Source organism: Scylla paramamosain, chromosome 15, assembly GCF_035594125.1.
Source record: "Scylla paramamosain isolate STU-SP2022 chromosome 15, ASM3559412v1, whole genome shotgun sequence".
NCBI classification, from domain to species: Eukaryota; Metazoa; Arthropoda; class Malacostraca; order Decapoda; family Portunidae; genus Scylla; species Scylla paramamosain.
The window spans coordinates 6,573,512-6,596,011 of NC_087165.1; the positions used below are offsets into that span (position 1 = coordinate 6,573,512).

Genomic DNA, 22,500 nt, shown 5'->3' on the forward strand with positions numbered 1-22,500 from the left:
ACTTATTATTGAACCCCCTAATACACAACAACACACTGGTAACACACTACAATGAAAACAGAATTCACTTAGCACCCACACTCCTACAGCCGTCCTACCACTTACCTGAGAGGGTCCCATGGCTAAGGGTGCGTCGAGAAGGACAGACGGAAAAGTAAGCCTGAAGTCCTTCTTTCCCAGTGACCCCGTTGTCGAATGCTACCTGTTCCGCGCTGGGCCCCGCTTCACGATCCTCTTTTGTTTCCGTTTGGCCGTCTTTTCGAGAGGTTTCGCACACTCCATATTCATCGCCTCATGCATTCCTCTATCGGCATCGCAAAAACTCTGTCATTACACGTCCATGTTTTATTTTTCCGGATCACGAATGGTGGTGCATGCCTCGTTTGCTTCCTGCTTGGATTACGTGGCGCGCTAAAAAAGATTGGTCGGTCGGTCGGTCGGTCAGTCTCTTGGCTAATCGTGAGTCATGGCGATGCGTCACCCCGCCCCGCCTGTTACATTCCTCCGTGAGTTTTATGCAGTGTCCGAGTTTATTTCGTGCCCCACTTTGTGGAGGAAACACTGGAGAACCACAATAGGTATTATAGTCTAAGGTAAATGGATTATTAAATGAAAAGACTGGTCTTAGTTGATTGAGAAAGTATATCGTTTAAAATGTATCGCGGTTACATGTATTTTACAGATAAAAACTGGAGAGCGCCAAGAAATGTCACGGTTTAGGGTGAATGGATTATTGAATTAAAACACTGGAGGCTAGTTCACTATGAAAGTATATTCTGGTTTTAGAATATAGTGTGGTTATTTTAAGGAAGAAAAACTTGAGAGACTGGAGAGAGTTCATTATGAAAGTGTATTCTGATTTTAAAACATAATGTGGTTACTTTATGGAGGAAAAACTGGATAGACTGAGGTCTGGTTAGGGTGAATTAATTGTTAAGTAAGGAGACCGGAGGTTAATTGATTGAGGAAATAATGATCTTATCTAAAGGCATCTTAACGGCTACTTTATGGAGGAAAGCTATATAGAGATGCCATGATTTAGGATGAATTGGTTATTAGTTGAGAAAATTATGGTGGATCAATGATTGGAAAGTATATATGTCGTGGTTCAAAATATGCTACGGCTGTTTTATAGATGAAACATAGGCTGGTGTTTTATGCAAAGAACAGTTACATATTAAAAAAAATTAGTGGTTCTTAGACAAGTTAGAAATATGTAGTCATTTTACGACTAAGAAACTGCGATGAACTTTCATAAACATAAAAAACTTAGAGGAGGAAACTAATGCGTATATTTCGTAACGAGTGTGTGTGTGTGTATGTGTGTGTGTGTGTGTGTGTGTGTGTGTGTGTGTGTGTGTGTGTGTGTGTGTGTGTGTGTGTGTGTGTGTGTGTGTGTGTGTGTTTCAGAACACACACAGGGACAGAACAGATTTAATCCTACGCATACCGCCATTGAACTTACTAATAAGACATTCTACAGAATTCTTAATCATGATTCACAAGAGCTGCACTAAATCCCTAAAAATCTTGAGAATTGAGTCACTGTCGCTGTAGATCAGATGCACCATCGGATCGTCACTTTAGGACCATATTCCCAAACACTCCATTGTCTTACGAGCATCTCAGCAATCTCCAACAAGCCCAAAGGAGAATTATGGGGGTTTTCAAGGGTGTTTTCATGATTCTGCACATAGTTTAATGGTTGTATATCGTAGATAGGGAAAGATGCCCATGATAACCAAAGAAATCACCTCTGTGGCCTTTTAAAATATTCCTACGAGAACACAGCGTGTTTAAGGACACAAGCCCTAATGTCGTTGAACAAAGAAAATGAATTAGTGTAGAATATTCCGAAGCTTTTAGTAGCTGGGTGACGCAAATTTCAACTCCCTACGATGTGCTGGATTAGAAACACATTGCTCGTGGATGATTTAATACTTTCAGTTCACGGTACAATGTTTGCTGAGGGGAAGGTCACACTATTATCTAACTTCCTCCTAAGGTGTGAATGGCGTGACTTTAATACGCAGATGACGCAATTCTCCACTCTTTCTCTGTACTGTGGAACAAGAAACATGGTAGAGTTTTTCAACGTAATACTCATCTGCTCAAGATACAACGTACGCTTAAATGAAGATCCTAAGATATGAATGGATTAATAACGAATATTTCAGGGTTTTTTTTTTGTGTTTGTATGTATGAAATCAGAAACACATTATTTGTGAGTTTTATAACTTAATACTCATTAAATTAGGGTACAATGATCGCTGAAATGAAGGTCCAGCTATTACCTAACTTCCTCTTGAGCAGTGCATGAGATGCCGACCACACATTCACTGCATCAGGGCGTTTACGCAATCACCCACCCACTGACTTTTTTTTTCGACGATGTTTCTCGAGGGAAAAAAAAAAATACGTCACGATCTCAGCAACAAATTGACTTCACCGAGGTAATAAAACTCCTACACGCGCGTCTCTGCGGTCACGATTAGTATTTATAGAGACAAGGACGGCATCCCCTTACGTTAATTTTGTAAAGGTGTGACCATCAGGCGGAGGTGGGGGAAGAACAGCGTGAGTAGGTAGGTGGAGTTGTACAGCGTGTGACCAGTTCCTGCCTCATTACTTATGACAATATTCTGAAATACTTCCGCGCCGCACCTCCACTACATTCAAAAGGCTCTAGCTGAAATAACACTAGTTTTTAAGAATGTTTTCATGGTTCCAGTAAGATATTACCAAGATTTATACATTATTTAGACGAGGAACACTCTTGAGAACCTAGCTAAACGTCTCTGTGCCCTTTGAAAATAGTCGTGGTGTGAGAACAGTGCGTTTCAAAATACTGGGATCGGGAAGGACACGCTATGTATGTGTGTGTATTAAAGTTCTCTTCAGAATTCAAATAATATGCTCTGCTTATACATATAGGGTATGTGCGTGTATTAAGGTTGTCTTTAGAAGTCATGTAATTTGCACTACTTAGACGCACATAATATTTATGTGTATGACAGTTGTCTTCGGAAATCAAGTAATATGCTCTATTTAAATGTACAGGGTATGTATTTGTATTAAGATTATCATCATGATTGAAATAATGAGGTTTGTTTATACGAACAGTGTATGTACGTGAATTAAAGTTGTCTTCAGAAATCAAGTAATATGCTCTGCTTACACGTATTTTCCATTGCGTTTTCATTTAATCCACAACCCTTACAGTCTACTGACAGTCCTACAAAAACACGACAACTGAGGACTCAGAGATCAACAGATCAGAGTACTTGACCTTGAGAGAAACTACTGAACCCAATGGCATCCCGTGGGACAGATTGCTCGACTATTGGCCAGTGATAGCACCTATGATGAGACGTAAGTAGGTCCAGTGATGATCGTAAACCAAATATAAAATATACAGACCATCTAACACTGATTCTAAAACCACATTCCCTTAATTGAGGGACGCATTACGCCCTCATAAAGTAACTGAAGCACCTACTCTCACACGCTTGAAATGCTCGTGCAACCTTCACTTATGTATATGTAAACGTGTATGCTAGTTCTTGTATATATTTGGCGAGCACTCAGGCAACTTTACCGAGAGATACTGGGATTTCGCAATGGTATTCACAGGAGGTTGGGTGCTTCAGAAAGTCTCCTTCAAACTCCGCCCTTCTTAAACTACACAGGTGGCGGCATGAAATGCAGCAGGAAAAGGCAGGAGAGAATATGTGTGTAAATGCTAATCTGTGAAAGTGGATTTTGCGTGAGAGAGAGAGAGAGAGAGAGAGAGAGAGAGAGAGAGAGAGAGAGAGAGAGAGAGAGAGAGAGAGAGAGAGAGAGAGAGAGAGAGAGAGAGAGAGACTATCCATTACATCCATTGTCCATTACATTTACAACCCTTGACCAGCGATCACAAATTCCCGCTAGATCCGTAAGACGCCAGCTTGGTTAAAGCTACCCTCTCTCTTACCGGTACCCAGGGGCAAAACTCATAATTACAGCGAAAAGTGAAGAAATGAGGACGAAGGAGAAAAAAACACTGAAGCGTCACTTTCTATATAAAGAGGACTGGATCAGGACATAGTACTGTTATGTGCTTAATGCATGTGTGATGCGAAGGGATATAGAACAGGGTAAGCCTTTCCTCCCATATATCTTGATTCTTTTAGTGAATGAGTTGATCAGGTAAAAAAAAAAAAAAAATACAGAAAAAAGCGCTATATTTTCTTCAAAAATTGTGAATTATATTTTTTCTAGAAAGTTTTTAAATAAATTTAAATTGTGTTTATTGCAGCAGAAACAGAAAAAAAAATTAAGAAGCAAAAAAGAGTAAGGAAGAATATGAGAACGAAAAAAAATGTATAAAGCTTTTAAAAGTATAAAAAGTGCAATATTGTGGAAAAGTAAAAAAAAAATGCTGTAAAAGTGAAAGTGTGAAAAGTGTAAAAGCATATAAAAGTTCCCAAAAAAATGTAAAAAACACAGATTGGTCTGAGAAAGAAAGACAAGATGATAATCAGTGATAATAAATAAAAAAAAAAAACTACCTAACGATTAAAAGCAAAAAAAAAAAAAAAATGGAAAACAGGCGTCCGTCCATCCATTACTATCAGTGGGCCAGGCAGCGTCCAAGGCCGTTCAGGTGAGGGTCAGTAATTAGTTTGCCAACACCTGGGAACGCCGGCTTTAATTAGCAGTGATATACGACATAACCGTAAGAGGGAAGGAAGAGAGAGAGAGAGAGAGAGAGAGAGAGAGAGAGAGAGAGAGAGAGAGAGAGAGAGAGAGAGAGAGAGAGAGAGAGAGGAATATAAGGGAAAGAAGAGTGGAAGAAAATAGAATGAAGTGCTGACAGGATGAATAGTTCGTAAAGTGTTGAATGAAGAAAGAAGAAAATCAAAAAATAAAGAAGTATGGATAATAACAGAAGATAAGAGCAGAGAGAGAGAGAGAGAGAGAGAGAGAGAGAGAGAGAGAGAGAGAGAGAGAGAGAGAGAGAGAGAGGAGGGGGGAAGAGACAGGGAGGTGCTGATAACATGTAAGAATATAAAGTCTTAGGAGTGATGGAGGAGATCGTAAAAATGTTGAGAGACGTGAAGGAATGACTGAGTCATGGCTGAAGGATGGAGGCGGCAGGGAGGAACAGGTGAGATTGGGGAGGGTGTAGCAGAGGTTGTGAGTAGACATGAGGGATTAAGAAGGAGCGTGAGGTCGTGAAGGGACAGGGAGGTTGTGGGTGTTAGTTTGGGGGAGGGGTGAAGTGGAGGGACTGTGGTGAATATAGGAAAGGTTTTATAGGAATAGAAAGGGATGGAAAAAAAGAGGAAATGAAGAGCAGCACGTTGCAGTAAAAGCTATGAATGGATTTGGAGGTGATAAGAATGCGAAGAAGAGGAAGACCTAAGATAATATGGAAAGACTGCATTAAAGAAGACATGATAGACAAAGGAATAAGCGGATTAATGGCGACGCCTAATAAGGATTTAAGCTGAAAAGAAGGGTTGGAAAGGGACTGGAAAAATAGGGAAGAATATGAAAAATTTTGGAGACGTGTGAGAATTTTAGAGGATCAGGGAGGGTTGGAAAAATTGGATAGCGTTGTGTTAGGAGTAATTTTATATTGTTTTACTCTTATATACATTGTTTTAAAGGAGAGTTGTAATATTCTTAAATGAAATGCTTCCTCTTTCATTCAGTATTACTTGGGTTTCACTCATTCACCAAGGATCCATACTTGTCGGCTATTTAGACTGCATTAAGTTTGGAGACAGGTCAGGTTCAACCAAACGGCGACTACCAGCTTTTCTCTGCCTCGGAGCAATTATAGCTCCACTTGTTGCTGTATGGTTTTTACTCCACCCTGCATCAAGTTACTACAGAAAAGTTGTGGAGAGGATACAGAGGGTTGTGTGGGATGAACGAGGAGCTTTGGACGCCCTGGAGAAAATTATTAAGGGTGCAGAGGGATTATGAAAGGACTAGAAGAGTTGGGAGGCAACAGAAGATCTTTGAAGAGGTGAAGAGGATATGAATGGTCTGGAAGGCTTGTGAAGTACAGGATGGTTTGTGAAGAGACTGGATGGGTTAGGAAGGAAAATAAAATCGTGGACGAATAGGAGAGGGTATGAAAAGTCTGGAGGAGCTGTGAAAGGTATGAGAGGGAATGCAAAAGGACTAGAACGGTTTTTGAGGAAAAAGAGATATGCTGTGAAAGGAAAAAAAGGTCGAATGGGTTAAAAAGCAGTCGTACAGAAACTGGGCAGGAGAAAGAATTGGTCGTGAAGGACTGAAGACGCCGTTGAAAAATAAAAGTTAGCAAAATGGAAAGATCATGAGGATAAAGACACAAGAAAAACTTGCGTACAATCAGAGACATGAAATTGAAAGAGTAAGCGAGGACGTTGGGTACAAGTAACAAGAAGATTACTAAAAGTAAGATATAAGAAGTAAGAAAAAAAAGTCTGAGATCGTGGCTGGAAACTCAAACATGTTGCACTTAGAAAGACTTCAGAGCCGCACGAACAAAGAGGGTATCACGTAGAAGAACTAATGGTAATAATAATACTAATACGCGTGCTATATTGTATACTAAAGTGTGTGTCGGATTTCGATAGTTAACACGAGGAACACCTGAATTAAAAGTATCACGAATGAGGTACACGTGTGAAGGAACTAATATTACGTACTGGGACAAGATTACAGACTAGTGGTGCCAGCCAGATTTCGATAAGTAACGTGAAGAACACCATAAGAAGGAATTGCGTAGCATTCTCTTTGCCTTGAATCCCTCCCAAAACTTGAGAAGATTTGAGGGACGAACACGTGTGTAGGAAGGGTGCCATATATAGACAGTAAGACGTAAATTTCCACGTTTCCACAGGAACATTAAACTTTAGATTTACCCAAGAATTCATTTCCCTTATGTTTGTTTTAGACATGGTGGCTTAAATAACGGTAGTTTTATCATGGGAGGGAATAATTCGGATTATTATTATTATTATTATTATTATTATTATTATTATTATTATTATTATTATTATTATTATTATTTATGAATGATAAATGTAGACGCGGTAGCTTAGATTGGGGGAAAATTACTATGCGAGGAAATTATTCAGAGTAGGTGAAGGCAGGCTAGTTTAGGATAGAGGAATTCATTATGGGCATGAATTATACTGGGTGAAAATTTCCCAATGAGAAAATTAAGACAAGTTTCATTGGTAAACTTTGGTATTCCGTCTGCTTCTGCATTTTCTCCTGGCAGTGACCTAATTTTTTTTTTTCAGTTGTGAGGTTTGATAACACTTAAAAATGTAATTTTGAAGTGTCTTCAAAGTGTCTTCATTGTAAGTGGCAGTCTCTTTAAGAGACTGTCACTTACAGCCTTTTTTTTTTCAAGTTTTGTTTCTCTTGGCCAAAAGCAAGGGAATTTTTCAATGAATTGAACTAATTTGAGTGAAACTTTCATCAAGGAATTCATGGAGCTGGAACTGTGGAATTTACACAGAAGCCACATAACATGGACACGTGTCTGCTCTTGGATGTGTGTGTTATAGGTGTATGTTACGTGCATGTATGTGTGTGTGTGTGTGTGTGTTGCTGCTGTTGTTTTTGTTGTTGTTGTTGTTGTTGTTGTTGTTGTTGTTGTTGTTGTTGTTGTTACCGCAGTGAAAATATGCTCTTCCTCTCTCCTTCAAGCATTTCTGATCATAATTCCACAAGGCACAGGAACAGCATAGAAGGTCCTGCAATCTAAGAATAGCATAGGACTTAACAAGACTAGAGTCACTAGACCAATAGCTGCAAGGCATGAGACGAATGGACCAACCGACCTTGACCGACATACGTATATACAAACACAAACAAACGAACAGACGGACAGATAACCGCGCAGAAAGAAGGACAGGTAAACAAACAGAAAGGCACACACACACACACACACACACACACACACACACACAGACACACACACTGGCAATATCAACAGAAGACGATACAGTGGTATTGGTGTTGGTTGTGTTGGTGGTGGTGGTGGTGGTGTTGGTGGCGTGTCAGTTCCCAGTCTCCTCCCCCGTAATAATGGTCGCCACACTATTTAATCCCCGGATGAAAGCTTCCTCACGACAGTCGTTTTGCAGTGATCATTTCTTTTATAATTATACGTGTCAGTTTTTCTGTTTGTCCCCGCCAGATGCTTTTCTATATAGCCGTATGTTGTTGTCCTTCTATCCCCTTTCCTCCTCCTTCCCTTTCTCTTTCTACACCTTCATCCTATCTTTCTGTGTGTGTGTGTGTGTGTGTGTGTGTGTGTGTGTGTGTGTGTGTGTGTGTGTGTGTGTGTGTGTGTGTGTGTATTTCTCGATAAGGTCTTGCATTGTCTCAGTATATTATCGTCACCTCACGCCACATATACAGACACACGACCACCACCACCACCACCACCACCACCACCACCACCACCACTGTCATTGCTACCACCACGCACTATATACTCGTTAATCTCACACCCATAAATCATTACCACCAGCACACATCATCACCACCATTGACCACCACCATCACCACCTCACCATACTGTCCTTCACCATACATAGACAATCATACACCTTTTCCTATCATCATCAGCAGCAACACCACACCATCAACACCACTATCATTAGACACAACAACACATCATCACGATAATTACAGTCACGCACACACACACACACACACACACACACATACACTCCACTATCACACATCACTAACGGAACACCAACACCAAGCCACCGCATGCCAGCCACCGCTATTCCTGCATCACCGCACCACGACAATACAGCGGTGACAAGCACGCATGCACGCACGCACACAGGCACACGGCATCGCTTCTCGTATCCCCGCGGCACCTGGTTGGCACTCCTACCGCGGCAACACGTCAGGTCGGCGAACACGCGACAACTGAGCGTGCCTCGTGATACGGAGGGAATGAGGACGTGGTGGGTGGCCATGCGCATGTCAGCCTTTGAGGATGGTCAGTGAGGGGACAAAGGAAGAGGGGAAGGCTACGAAGGTCGAGCTGAAAATGTGAATGGACTGTACGTTGGCGTGGATTTAAGAGGTGCTAAAGGAGCTAAAAATAAATGAAAGGGGGCGGAAAAATAGTAGGAGTGAGGCAGAGGGAAGTCTTATATAAAAATGGGGATGTCATGTGATCTATAAGACTGATAAAATAGCGTGCTAGGATAGACGGGTGAGCTATAGAAAGACGGAAGAGAGCTCATGAACGAACTGAGGCAGTCCTGATACGTGCAGACTGTGACTGTGAGGCGCAGGACTTTGGAAGGAGAATTGAAGAGCCATGATATCGTGTAGGAAACTAAGACGCATATTATGGCACGCCCTATTCACTGAAGATCCTTGCCGCGTAAAAAAGTTCCGGAAGTTGAGAAGAAGATAGATACTTTTATAACTAAGGAGATAGTGGAACAGGAGATAAACAAGTTGAAAAGTTTAAGTTGCCAGGACCACACGAAATATATCCCAGAACACTAGAGGAATGTAAGGAGTTTATTAGTGAACCGCTAGTTAATTAATATCTTAAGGAAATCACTAGATTCAGGAAAGGTGCCGGTAGAGTGGAGGAAAATTAATGTAGTGTCCATCGTTAAGAAAGGAGATAAATTATCATTGTCAAATTACGGACCTGTTACCTTAACTTCAATTCTTATTCAGAGGCTCTAAAGGGTGTTGCTGTGAGGCGCAAGACTTTGGGAAGAAGGCTGAAGAAGGATGACATCGTCTAGAAAACTAAGATCCGTATTATTATGCGCCCTGTTCCTTGAAGATCCTTGTCGGGTAGAAACTTCCTGCCCTTATTCAGAGGCACGTAGGAGAGACTATTTTTTGCATCTTGATAATCTGATCCTGAAAAGTTTATTGATAAACATTTCCTCTGTGTTTTACATTCAACAAACCCAAAGGGGAGTTATATCGGGCTTTGCAGGGTGTTTTCATGATTGCGTGAAAGTTAACCAAGGACAGTACCACCAACAGAAAACACCCACGAAAACCAAATTTATTACATCTGTATTCTTTGAAAATAGCCCTAATGTAAGAGCAAAGCGATTAAAATTACGAGCCATGAGTCAAATAGATCATGGAGAGGCGGCAGTCATTGTGGCGCTTCGTAAACTTACTCGTGGATCGGAAAAAAAAGACCTGGATGAACCTGAGTATCCACGGAGGGTCGCGGCAGCGCAGGGGAAGAGTTATAGAGAAACAGAAGGGTCGGGAAATTAACTCCTGTTCGGAAGGTGAGACACGTTCGCAGAAAGACAGACACGACAAGCAAGAATGGTAATAGACGGAGGGGTGGAGGGGTCGCTGGGGACGGGGCGGACGTGGGTCAGGCAAGAATGAAGTGAATCAGGAGATGATGTCAAGGCGTTGCGGAGCATTGCAACATGGTATCGAAGGTCATAACGAAGGAATGTGGTCTGAGTTACCTAACGAGACATCCATTTCTGGGCTCACGTGAGGTCAGGCAAGAAAGCCAACTATAATTCCCCTCCTTTGGCCCAGTTCCCCTCACCCAGCCCCGGCACTACAGGGTGAGGGGACGGCTGGAAGGCAAGGTGAACCACTTGTAGCCTTCGTGCTGTGCGAGGCGAGGAGTGGAATCAAGTCAGCCAACATAATTCCCCTCTCCATGGTCGGACACACGAGACAGAGGGGAGTGGAGAGGACAGCCACTAGTAACCCTCGTGCAGTGCTTAGTGAGAGGGAGGGGAGCCACTGTAAGCTTCCTCAGTGGAACAGTCAGAGGTCACAATCGGTAGTCGATTAAACTGCCGCACTCACTTTCAACGTTTTCTTTAATCGTAAGTCTTCTCATCTGCTGGCAATGTATCAATTTTAAGCTCTGAACTGAGAGAAAACTGCTAGACACCAGGAAATCATCAATCCTATACGTGGCAGTCCCTGTAAAAAACATGCCCACCTATTTCCATTTATCATCCTCATTCATAAACTTTTCGAACCTTTTGCAGTTCCTTATTGACTCACCACGAAGGAGATTGCAAATGGATTAGCTGGGAAAGCGCAAGACGTAGTGGAAGTGAATGCGGCAGATTAATCGACTACTGACTACGATTTTACAGAAGAGAAGATAATGCAGGTTAAGGAGATGGACTGAAGCTATGAAGCAAGCAAGCATAAGGTGCAGTTTAGCGGGTGAGTGAGGGAGAGAAGAGACAGATGAAGTAACTCGGGAATTTTCACCATTTTTCTCATTTTCTTCATGAGTAAACTGTTTCGTGACAACAAGGAATAGGGACGGTGTACAGAAGGACGTAGGGATCTTGCAATAGCTTCTTGAGTTCGTGCTTCCTCGTGCTGGACTCGCAGGAAACTGAGCTGTAGTGTTTATTCGAGTATCCGTAAGCCTCCCCCGTTAAACAGATATTTGGTAAAGTCCGTTAGATTCAGACGCCTGGAAGTGAGTTTCAGGGGTTTGTGTATCGCATATAATCCGCAGTTTCCCAAAAGCTTTCGTGTAAAGCGCTAGTATTTTGTATTTTCTTGTCCTTAAGCTTCTTTCTCTTTCTACGAATGTTTATCGACTTAGATTTTTTTTTTTTTTTTTTTTTCACGGTTTCTTCTTGTAATCGTCCTCGGGAATTCCTTCATAATATTCATTGCTTCTTCCAGCAACCATACTAACGAAAGCGTGATTACATAAGTAGAGGAGAAAAATATACTGCCGCAGTCGCTTACCAAAATGAGTAAGTATGTCAGTTTGGAAAGAGTGACGCCCGGCGGTGTGTCGTGCGGGGAAAGTGGTTGCGTCCCTCCAAGCGGCTGCCGGGCTGAGGCGACACTGGTGGCGCGGCACTGCTGGCGGCAGGGCTTCCTGGAACACTTTGCCCTGACTTACGACCAAAGGGACCCGCGGGCCTGGTGGGGGAAGGTGTAAAGGGGGCAGCACCTCCTCCTAGTCCCGCCCCTGCAGGTCATAACGCCTCCCCACGCCCTGCTGCTAACTAGGTCCCTCGCGCCTCCCTGACTGACCCACGGTAAGGCCCTTGTAGCACACACACACACACACACGTCACGTCATTCTATATCCCGGACGCCCACAGAAGTATAGTAATGATGGTCACACACACACACACACACACACACACATACACAACACATACACACACAGTCAAGGTCACTATGGCTTGATAGCCGCTCCCTGCTGGCCACCCCATCAGTTACTGTTGGGTAGAAATACGTAACACATTTTCTTTTCTCTCTTTCCTTTCCTCTGTACGTCAGCGTTGCTAAGGTGAACTATTTGAAATAGAAAAAAATTCCTTAGGACACATGAACGCGTGTACCTGTGTGTGTGTGTGTGTGAGAGAGAGAGAGAGAGAGAGAGAGAGAGAGAGAGAGAGAGAGAGAGAGAGAGAGAGAGGGGGAGGGGGAATACTCGCTCCAATATGTTGAAGTCATCATTTTTCATTGCCTAGTTAGACGTGTTTTGAGAAGGAGAATGATGGTGATTAAGACAGGGACGAGGAGGAGGGTGGGTGTTGTGCCTTTCATCATCAGCACCCGTCATCATCACAGCCCTTTGTTGATGAGGATAGATTGCTCTTCAACACCTCATGCTGAGCACACACACACACACACACACACACACACACACACACACACACACACACACACGCACACACACACACAAACACATACACACACACATTGGTATATATATGTATTCCCCAGCTGAACAAAGATCTATCCATCGTCCTGCCCAAGCCACCACAGCGCCAGTCTGACAGGTTTTGTGCATGAATCTATCATTTTAATCTTTCAACCCTTCCTGTTTGTTCCTCTAATCCCGCTACACTTAAGGAGGTGCCGCCATTCGCCCTTTTTGCTTGCGCATTTATTAGCTCCTTTGTTCACGTCTCTTGCTGCTCTCCAGTTTTGGTTCTTGAAGTTAAGCTTTCTCCCTTTTTTCATGTTCACCTCTCACTCTGAGCTGCTCCCTTTCTTGTTCTCTTCATCCCTCCTTTTACCTGCGCTGCCTTACTTAGTCTTCATCGGTGTACTCGTAATAAGTATCCACCTTTCACGGTCACAAGTTTCAAGACATTTCATAATTGAATTTTTGACTTGCTTTTGAACTGTTTTGTTTAGGGACTTGGTGTTTTTTTCTTTTTTTTTTTTTAAGTTATATAGTATCATTGGAGTAGCGATCCTTTACACTGCTGTGGCTCAAACTCTAGATGAATCTTCCTTTTTTTCCTACTTATTTAATTTTTCAATAATATTTTCTTTTCTTAATTTCTGGATCCCTATTTCTATCATCTCCCCTGAAAAAAAAAATCTTGATAAAGTAACTCGTGAGATTTTGTCAGAACTAGTGAAAATAGTTGATTGTGCATTATAAGATGTAATTATAGTTAGTTTATAATCTTTCTATCTCTAAAAAATTATCTATTATTTTAGCAAGACAAGCAGCCTGAAAATACTCATAGACGTAACAGTTAGATAGGTTTTCGAGCAGGTGAGACGAGCGGACTGGCAGAACATCAGTGCCTTAGATAACGAATATTAGAAACCGCCAGTCCTCAGTGGCAGCAAAGTCACCGATTCCCGTGAATAATGTTACTTATCACTAATGAAAATAATAGTAGAAAACCTGCAGGCGATCCTTGGAAGAGAGAGATGCAGGCCCGTGATCTAAAACACTCTTTACTCTCATCAGGACTACTTTTGAATGCGACATATATGATTAGTCAATTTCTTAATAATGTTCCTCCTGTTGAACATACATAATCCTCATACCTTTCCCCGGAACCATGAAAATACTTAAAAACTCAAATAGCTTTTACCAGAGCCCTTTAGAAGTAGTCGAGATAAACCCCTCAAGACGTTTGAGAACATGGACTTTAAGGATTATCACTGAAACAGACGAGTAACAGTGCGCCCAGTAGCTAAAGTACTTGCCCAAATCATACAGGTGCATACCGTAAACAGGAGAGGCGAAACATAAGATCTGTTGTGTGCCTGTTGTATCACTTCGTCCCTTTCCTCCCAACACTTTCTCTCTGTTCACATCGGCCGCTGCAAGCTGTCTGGTATGGCAGGTTTGATGCTTGCCGAGATAAGATTACTCTGAAAGATCCCCTTTTCCTATCCCCTTGTCGGTGCAATCCTAAGTCCTCCTCCTCCTCCTCCTCCTCCTCCTCCTCCTCCAGTTTTGCTATCCTGTCTTTTCCACTTGTTGTTAGTGTACACAGACAGCCTAGTAAGGACATCAAGATCTAATACTATGTATTTTCCTTCCTTTTTATCCTTTTTATTTGCATTATTTTGTATTCCTATTCCTCCTCCTCCTCTCATCCTACTCCTCCTCCTCCTCTTATTAAAGTCCGCTGAGATGAATAGGTGGCTTCACTTGTTGAAGCCTCTGAATAATATATGTCAAGTAGGAAGAGGCTGCACACACGCTGAGGAAGGAGGAGTGAGTGGTGAGGCAGTGTGGCGGCCAGCAGGAGGTCGCCCATTCCCGTGCTCGCCCTCTCCCTCCTCTGCCTCACCTTTCTGTCGTAACCCAAGGAACACCAAGTAAAGATGAAACACGATAAAAGAAAAAAGAAAAAAAAGGAAAAGGAAGAATATCAGACAAGAATGAAGAAGGAAGTAAGAAAGTAGAAGGAATAAACGAGGGAGAAAGGATATAGATATAAAAGCAGGTACCAAGATTACAGGAACCTATCACTATCGCCTTTCCCCTTCCTTACTATGGTGTCGTGTGGCGGTCAAGTGCGTGGCGGGTGTCTGCCTCCCCATCTACCTGCCTTGCGTGAGCTGAGTAGCCACCGACTCGACGTTCAACTGAATTTCCTGGTAAGAATGACGGGGCGGGGGTGACTGCACTTCCTCATTCTGCTCTTCCTCTTCCTCCTCCTAGTCGATTCACGTTTGAAAGTAGGTTATTATGCCATGTGTCCCTATGTACGATTATGGATAAGGTTTCTGCTTGATTATCACATTCACGTCCAAAAAACACATTGATATACATACTATCATCGTTACAACTTTTGCCTTTAGTCACTTGCTAAGACGCCAGTGTGACGCCACGGGTATTCAGTCAGCCAGCCTGGGCTTGGGAAGGGTCAAGGGAGCGCATCGACCCGCACAAGCTTGCTGAACGGCAGTCTAACAGGTGAATTAGGTGTCACCACAGAGTTACACCTGTCGTAGCCTGGTAGATGTTACAGCTTCTATGCTAACGTTGTATGCTTCATTTCTATGTACGAAATGTCATTAATGGTGCATTCTTTTTAATTTATTCTGTGCTTCATTTCTTTTATTTTGTATTTATTTATTTACTTTATTAATTTTATCTAACCATTTTTTTATTTATTTATTTATTTGCTTATCTATTTACTTAATTATTTTATGTTACTATTATTTTAGATTCTGTTCAGGCGAACGTAGCATTTGGGTAACTACGTTAACTTACGTAGAATATTCCGAAAATAATGATGCATTAGAAAAATTGAATGCCTAATATTACTTCCCTGAGAGAAAAAAAAATGTAGCTGCGTCTGGCAGAGTGAGGCGATGTCAACTGTAAATTTACCGTGACTCATAGCAAATGTGTATCATGTAATAAGAAATAGAAAAAAAAAAAAAAAAAAACTGGGGCTCTTGGAATGATACTGGCAACATGCTGGCCTCTCACTGCCAGACCTGTCATGCCCACCTCCTTCAGTGTATCGACGGTGTGAACACGATCTTTTGACCCTTCCGAGAAACACTTATAAATTTCTATTCGAAGATCTGACGTTTTGCAATGCTCTTGTGTGTTGTCTCTCCCTGTTTATTTATAAAATGCATGCCAGTCATTTATCTTAATTAGTTACTTTATTTTTTATTCATTTTGGTTAATTTCCTTTTTTTTTTTCTTTTCTTTTTTTTTTTTCTTTAATCTTAAGGACAAAAAATGCATTACCGATGTATAGGATTTTTTTTTTATGTTGATGATGATGATGATGTCGGTGATGACAAGAACAAGGAGAAGAAGAAGACTTATAATGAGAGTTGCACCTTTTCACGTTCATTCAAACTTCAGAAGTTCAGAGTTAACAGACAGCCTCCCATGTTAGGAGACCTAGCAAGAGGTGGGACAAGGAGGACAGTGACAAGCCAGTATCCTCGGACGTAGGCGAGCACGTGGTGGGCTAGACGGGAAGCCAGAGAAAACGATGTCACTTCAAGGAAGACCTTAATATTTGGCAGCTTGGGTAAAGTTACAGATCTACGTGTAATTTTGTTCCTAATCCTGTGTTAACTTGTAAGCGACTGCTCATATTTACTAGTTACTGTTATTATTATTATTGTTATTATTATTGTACAGGAGAAGGCAATTTTATTTATACCTTAATTTTATTGTATTTATCTATTTATTTTATTTTATTTTATTCTATTTTCTGTGAAAGGAAACAAATTTCATGGAACTCAATTTCAGTCGTAGAGTACCAACTTTATTATTATTATTATTATTATTATTATTATTATTATTATTATTATTATTATTATTATTATTTTATTTTATTTATTATTTTTTTTCTTTGATTTATTTATTTATTTTTCTTGGCCTGTGTGTCATTGCAGCATGTTATGTCTGAATATATACAAGGCCTTCAAGCAAATTCATATATTATTTTCCTTGGTAAGCTGAAGCAGAAGGTTTCATGGAAGTCATAACCAGTTGGAGATTAATCAACTTATTTTCCTTAACATGACGTCTTCTTTATAGTAACGTTAGTGGTGAAGGCTCTCTTAGTTTCACTCGTCACTGGCTCTTTGCATTCTGGTTTCCGCAGTTTGAAACGCTTTCTAATCTCACAATAATTGCTTCGAAGGTCACAGAGATTATTTGTTTGGTTTTTATGGGAGTTTTTGCCACTGATGATATATTATCCTTTTTAAATTATAACTGTTACTAGAATCATGAAAATCCCGATAACATCTACTAGAGCCTGACTTTGAGGTGATAAAGAATGCTTCCTCTGTGTTCTGTAGTTCAGTATGATTATAACCTAGAAGTCCTGGCTTGAAAAGGAGAGTGATAAGCAAAAACTGGTTTTCGAATAGGACTGTGGATGAATGGAATAAACTTTGTAAGAATGTAGTAGACGGTGAAGTGGTACAAAATGCGGCCTCCGTGTCCTGCAGTTCTGTATGATTGTAAGCTTGACAAATCCAGATTTAAAAAAGAGACAGGCAAGAATTAGTTTACGAATGGGATTGTGAATGAATGAAAAAAAAAAAAAACTTAGTAAGGATGTAACAGATGCACAGACAGTACCTTCAGCAGAAGGTTCGCCAAATTCATGAATGAGAATGACAATGGTAAGTCTTAAATATTGCCCAGAAGCTACCTTGTGTAGCCCACCTGGCCTTTTGTAGTCTTGAAGGACTGCATTACTAGCAACTCAGTCAGTCTTCTGTTTTTAATATATATATATATATATATATATATATATATATATATATATATATATATATATATATATATATATATATATATATATATATATATATATATATATATATATATATATATATATATATCATAGATTTACAGTAGGAAATATCAGATGCAATAATGGTCATGGGAAGGTGCAACCCCTTTTTCCTGACCATGGATGCTACAGTTATTTCGTCATTTTAATTATGCACTTACCTGTATACCGTTCAGTTTAACATTGTCCTACCTAAATACATACTATCTATGGCAAGAAATACTCGTGGTATTACAGACTGGCGAAGGCCTTAAAAGCTAATGAAAAATTATTAGTACTGCCACGTTACAGATTAAATAGTACTGCCACGTAATTGCAGGTCACCAAATAAGTTGAACAGACAAGTGTTTGAATCTCGTTGATCAGATTAATCTAGAGTGTCTTGATATTCCCCTCATAACTCTCTCACCGTTGTAGCTCTGCCACAAGCTTAGCAAAACTATCTGGCGCAAGATTAGAATACACCAAACATTCCACTGACAGGATAACGGTGATGGAGTAATTTATTTTTTTTAGTGCCTGTGGTCTTATATTTGTTCAGTGAAATCATGTAGGGTTACTTAAAGAAAATGACGGCTGTTCTGCCATTAGCTTTCAAAGATGCTCGGGGAAAAAAAAAGGAAAAAAAAGCATTGACTTATGTAATGCATGAAAAAAAAGAGAGAGAGAGAGAGAGAGAGAGAGAGAGAGAGAGAGAGAGAGAGAGAGAGAGAGAGAGAGAGAGAGAGAGACGAGAACTTCACTACCAATGCACGAAATAATCCATTAATTTTCAAAACAGTCGTAGGAAGGTGAAGAAAACACTTCCCTTAAGTTAGCGGTATTACTGAGATCTGGTGGTGTAAATTAGTGGTAGTAGTAGTAGTAGTAGTAGTAGTAGTAGTAGTAGTAGTAGTAGTAGTAGTAGCAGTAGTAGCAGCAGCAGTATGTAGAAATTATATCATTACAGCTTATGTTTTAGGTTTAGGTCGATTTTTTCCTTCTTTTTTTCCTCTTTCTCTTAATTCCTTTCATTCTTTCACTATCACTTTCCTCGTTCTTGTCACCATCATCAAAACAAGCAAACAAAAAAAAAAAATTGTGGAAAAAATGACTGAATACGTTATTACAATATCAGACGACAAAAGATGACGCAGATTATTACATTTATTATTCGCGTCATTCCTCCACCATCAGCTTATCCATCACCATCATCATCACCATTCTCAGCACACTGCGTCTCCATTCCTGAGGTCTGATTCCATATGAGCTCGATGTTGCTACGTTAGACATCCATCAGTCATCCGTCTCTCAACGCTAGTCACTGGCTGTTGTTTAAGAGACCTTGATGGGGGAAGGTCGTTCTTATATGAATTCTCTCTCTCTCTCTCTCTCTCTCTCTCTCTCTCTCTCTCTCTCTCTCTCTCTCTCTCTCTCTCTCTCTCTCTCTCTCTCTCTCTCTCTCTCTCTCCATACCCCCTCAGAAACAATATCTCAGATCGTCATCGATGAAACGCGCCGGGTGACAGTAAAAATACACATAAATATTCTGACGTGACAGGAAAATAACATTAGATTGCCTCACGATTAGTTTTGCATATACTTGTCTTTAGATCATGCTGGGTTAGGGCATGTTAGCTAATTGAGTATTTCTGTAGTTTTATATTATAATTAACATAGTGAACGATTTAAGATGAAAATACTTCCAGTCTGTTTTTCAAAGATTTCACAAAGGTTTCGATACTTTTAGGTTATACAGAGTTATGTACGGTTAGCCTCTATAGTATTTTGGTCATTAGTGGAATTCGCAGTAATTTATCTTTCGAAATATCATACCACGAACATTTTCTTCTACAGATCAGTGAGCACTACAAGATGAAAACACTTCTCAGTCTGTTTTTCAAGGACTTCACAAAGGCCTTGATAGATAAGGTACGTGCCACTTATAAAACTGCTGAATCTAAAATCTTCCGGTGTGTTTAGTATGTCAGGAATGTTATAAATTCATGCCTGAGACAGCATATCCCATTGACCTTAGTCACCTAATCCGCTACCTGGTGTGGCTCGGAGGGTGTCACAGGAATTCGTAAGGGAAGGTTTCTTTGTTGTCTGGAGGGTTCCTGAAACTGGTCTGTCAGTTTGGCGAGGGCAGAGGTTACCCATAAATGCTGGCATGTGTTTGACCCTTTCCACGTTGCTGTGCTTTTAACAATGGCAGTTTTAGGAGTGGGGTCGATTAATTGTTAAGAACATAAGAAAATAATGGAAGCTATAAGAAGCGATCAGGGCTACACGTGGTAGTCCGTAAACAAAACATACCTACTTATTTTCACCTGTCATCCCCATCCATATACTTATCTAGTCTTCCTTGGAAGCTTCGTAATGATTAAACACTAACAGCTTAATTGTTGACTCTATTCCATTTATCTACCATTCTATTTGAGAACCAATATCTTTCAAGCTCTTTATTAAATCCAACTTTATTAAGTGATGGCGTAAGGTTGGTGGCGCCTCGGAATATGGAGTAGGGCCTTTTTTTTTTTTTTTCTTCTTCCTTTTTTCGCCGTCTTTACTTTCCCTCTCATAGCTGCCCGGTACCCATTTATAAGGCTGGGTGAAGCTAGGAGCGGGCACCCGTCCAAGGTAAAGAGAGTTTCTACCGAGATACAAACTCGGAGTGTTATTCAGATTCCCTATACATACGTTTATGGGATCGAGTAAGTCACTGCCTAAGGATCGACATCTTAAAACTCTTTCACTGTTATAGTTTTCGTTTGTTAATTTGTAAAAAAAAAGTGTTGCTTGTATCAGTACTGGGAAAAGAGGGAAGACGTTAATATCATCTTCTCTATATACTAAAGACTTATTTTTTGTGACTATAACAAAAAAAAGAAAAAAAAATGTGCAGCGAGGCCCCGGGAGGGGGGCAGGAATGCAGTTAGCAAGATCAGAAGAGCAGTTAGCATGAAAATAGCGGTAAAAGATAGCAAGAGATGCAACAGTGCGGCGATGAGAAAGAGGCTGAAGACAGTCAGTTAGAGGAGAGGAATTGATGAGACGAAAAGCTTTTGATTCCACCCTGTCTAGAAGAGCGGTATGAGTGGAACCCCCTCGGACATGTGAAGTATACTCTATTCATGGACGGATAAGGCCTCCTGTACAGAGTCAGCAGCTGTAAGGATGAGGTAAACTGGCGGAGACGTCTCAGAACATCTAACATCTTAGAAGTTTTAGCTGTTTTAGCTAGAGATGAGATGTGAAGTTTCCAGTTTATTTTATAAGTAAAAAGGACAGACCGAGGATGTTCAGTGCAGAAGAGGGGGACAGTTGAGTGTCATTGAAGAAGAGAAAATGGTTGTCTGGAATGTTGTGGTGAGTTGATAGATGAAGGAATTGAGTTTTTGAGGCACTGAACAATACTAAATTTGCTCTGCCCCAATCAGAAATTTTAGAGAGATCAGAAGTCAGGCATTCTGTGGCTTCCCTGAGTGAACTGTTTACTTCCTGAAACGTTGTAAATGATTATGGGAAAACCTGAAAGGTTTAGTGGTAAAATAACATTCCCAGGCGGTGATTCTATTCATTGCAATCTCCTTCAGTAATAAGTATGGGTAGAGGGAAATAAGACGTTTCAATACTAAACCAACGAATCAGATATCACTCAGTGTCCTGCTCTCCCCCCAGCCCATGGCCCCACACATCATAAATCAGCTCCTGCCTTTGTCACTCCTCCATTGCGCAACATCCTAGTCTGTCTCTCCTTCAGTTAAGCTCTGTCATGCCATCTGTGCCTCCTATGGACTGATCAATGTGAGGAAATTGGCGGCGAATACAGAACTTCATTACAGTTGCATCTGCTGATAACCAACTCTAAAACCATGCCTTAATGTGGCGTTATTACATAAGCTTCATGAAGCCTACAAGTGGTAGCCCCTGAACGAAACATAAACAGTATTTACCTACTTCCACCTGTCATCTGCATCCATAAATTTGTTAAATAGTTGGTTTATGGACAAGAACCACTGTACTATTCCACGAGTTTTTTTTTTTTTTCATAGATTGATTCTTTACAATCATGATGTATTGCTAGTGATAATATCATCAGGGTAACCAACTCTCATCCTTCTCGTCATGGCCATGGATTGAGTCAACTACAGAGTGAGAAAAGAGGTGGAGGGTCTTCTAGGAAATGCGTGTCAGTAAGTGTTCATCAAACCCGCATCACCAGTCTGCTGCTATTAGCCGTGAAAAGACTAATTGTGCAAGCCTCCACTGGTGCTCTGCTTCCAGTGATTGCTTGTGTTCTGAGGGGAAGCAGACTGGCTGAAGATGAGTGAGGTCCCTCTCTCTCTCTCTCTCTCTCTCTCTCTCTCTCTCTCTCTCTCTCTCTCTCTCTCTCTCTCTCTCTCTCTCTGTCTCTCAATGAAGGCAATGAAGGCGACAGTGCCCTAAGAAGACACTCTGAAAGAATGGTTATGAAAGTCAAAAAGAAGAATAAAGTGCAAATCTTATACATCAGCATTGTTTACGTATGTCAAATGGAACAATTGCCATCACCACCATAATTAATAGAAGAAACATCAAAGGAAAAAGATAATTTTGTTCACCGTCCTCCTCCTCCTCCTCATCCTCCTCCTCACTCTCCTCCTCCTCATTCTCGTCCTTGTCCTTTACTCGTTTCCTTGTCTTCGTTGTTGTCCTCGCTGTCCTCACTAGTCCCCTTTTGTTGTTGTTGTTGTTGTTATTGTTGTTGTTGTTGTTATTGTTGTTGTTGTTGTTGTTCTTGTTCTTGTTCTTCTTGTTCTTGTTCTTGTTCTTGTTCTTGTTCTTCTTGTTCTTGTTCTTTTTCCTTTTTTTTTACTTTCTCCTTCTCTTCATTTTATTTATCTTTTTATTACTTCACTTCTCCTCCTCCTCCTCTTCATCTTGAGAGAGGGAAGTGTGG

The 22,500-nt window shown here is 40.8% G+C and overlaps 1 protein-coding gene and 1 long non-coding RNA gene across 4 annotated transcripts in view; one reads left to right on the top strand and one right to left on the bottom strand.

Moving 5' to 3' along the window:
• Positions 1 to 12,052, bottom strand: part of LOC135107331 (echinoderm microtubule-associated protein-like CG42247) — a 100,063-nt gene extending 88,011 nt beyond the window's left edge. The window contains exon 1 of one of the 3 annotated variants that reach the window (XM_064017041.1): positions 11,761 to 12,052. Coding sequence is in view for 2 of the 3 variants with exons in the window: in XM_064017038.1 (XP_063873108.1) it covers positions 106 to 120 (15 nt within the window). In the remaining variant the exon portion in view is untranslated. Of the gene's footprint in view, positions 1 to 105; positions 1,256 to 11,760 lie in introns of those variants that run through there. The other 2 variants (XM_064017038.1, XM_064017039.1) reach the window with 2 other exon arrangements.
• The window catches only part of LOC135107332 (uncharacterized), a 140,733-nt gene that overhangs the window by 80,272 nt on the left and 37,961 nt on the right, over positions 1 to 22,500 (top strand). The window contains exon 4 of the long non-coding RNA XR_010271710.1: positions 19,413 to 19,487. This is a non-coding gene — a long non-coding RNA (uncharacterized LOC135107332). The remainder of the gene's footprint in view (positions 1 to 19,412; positions 19,488 to 22,500) is intronic.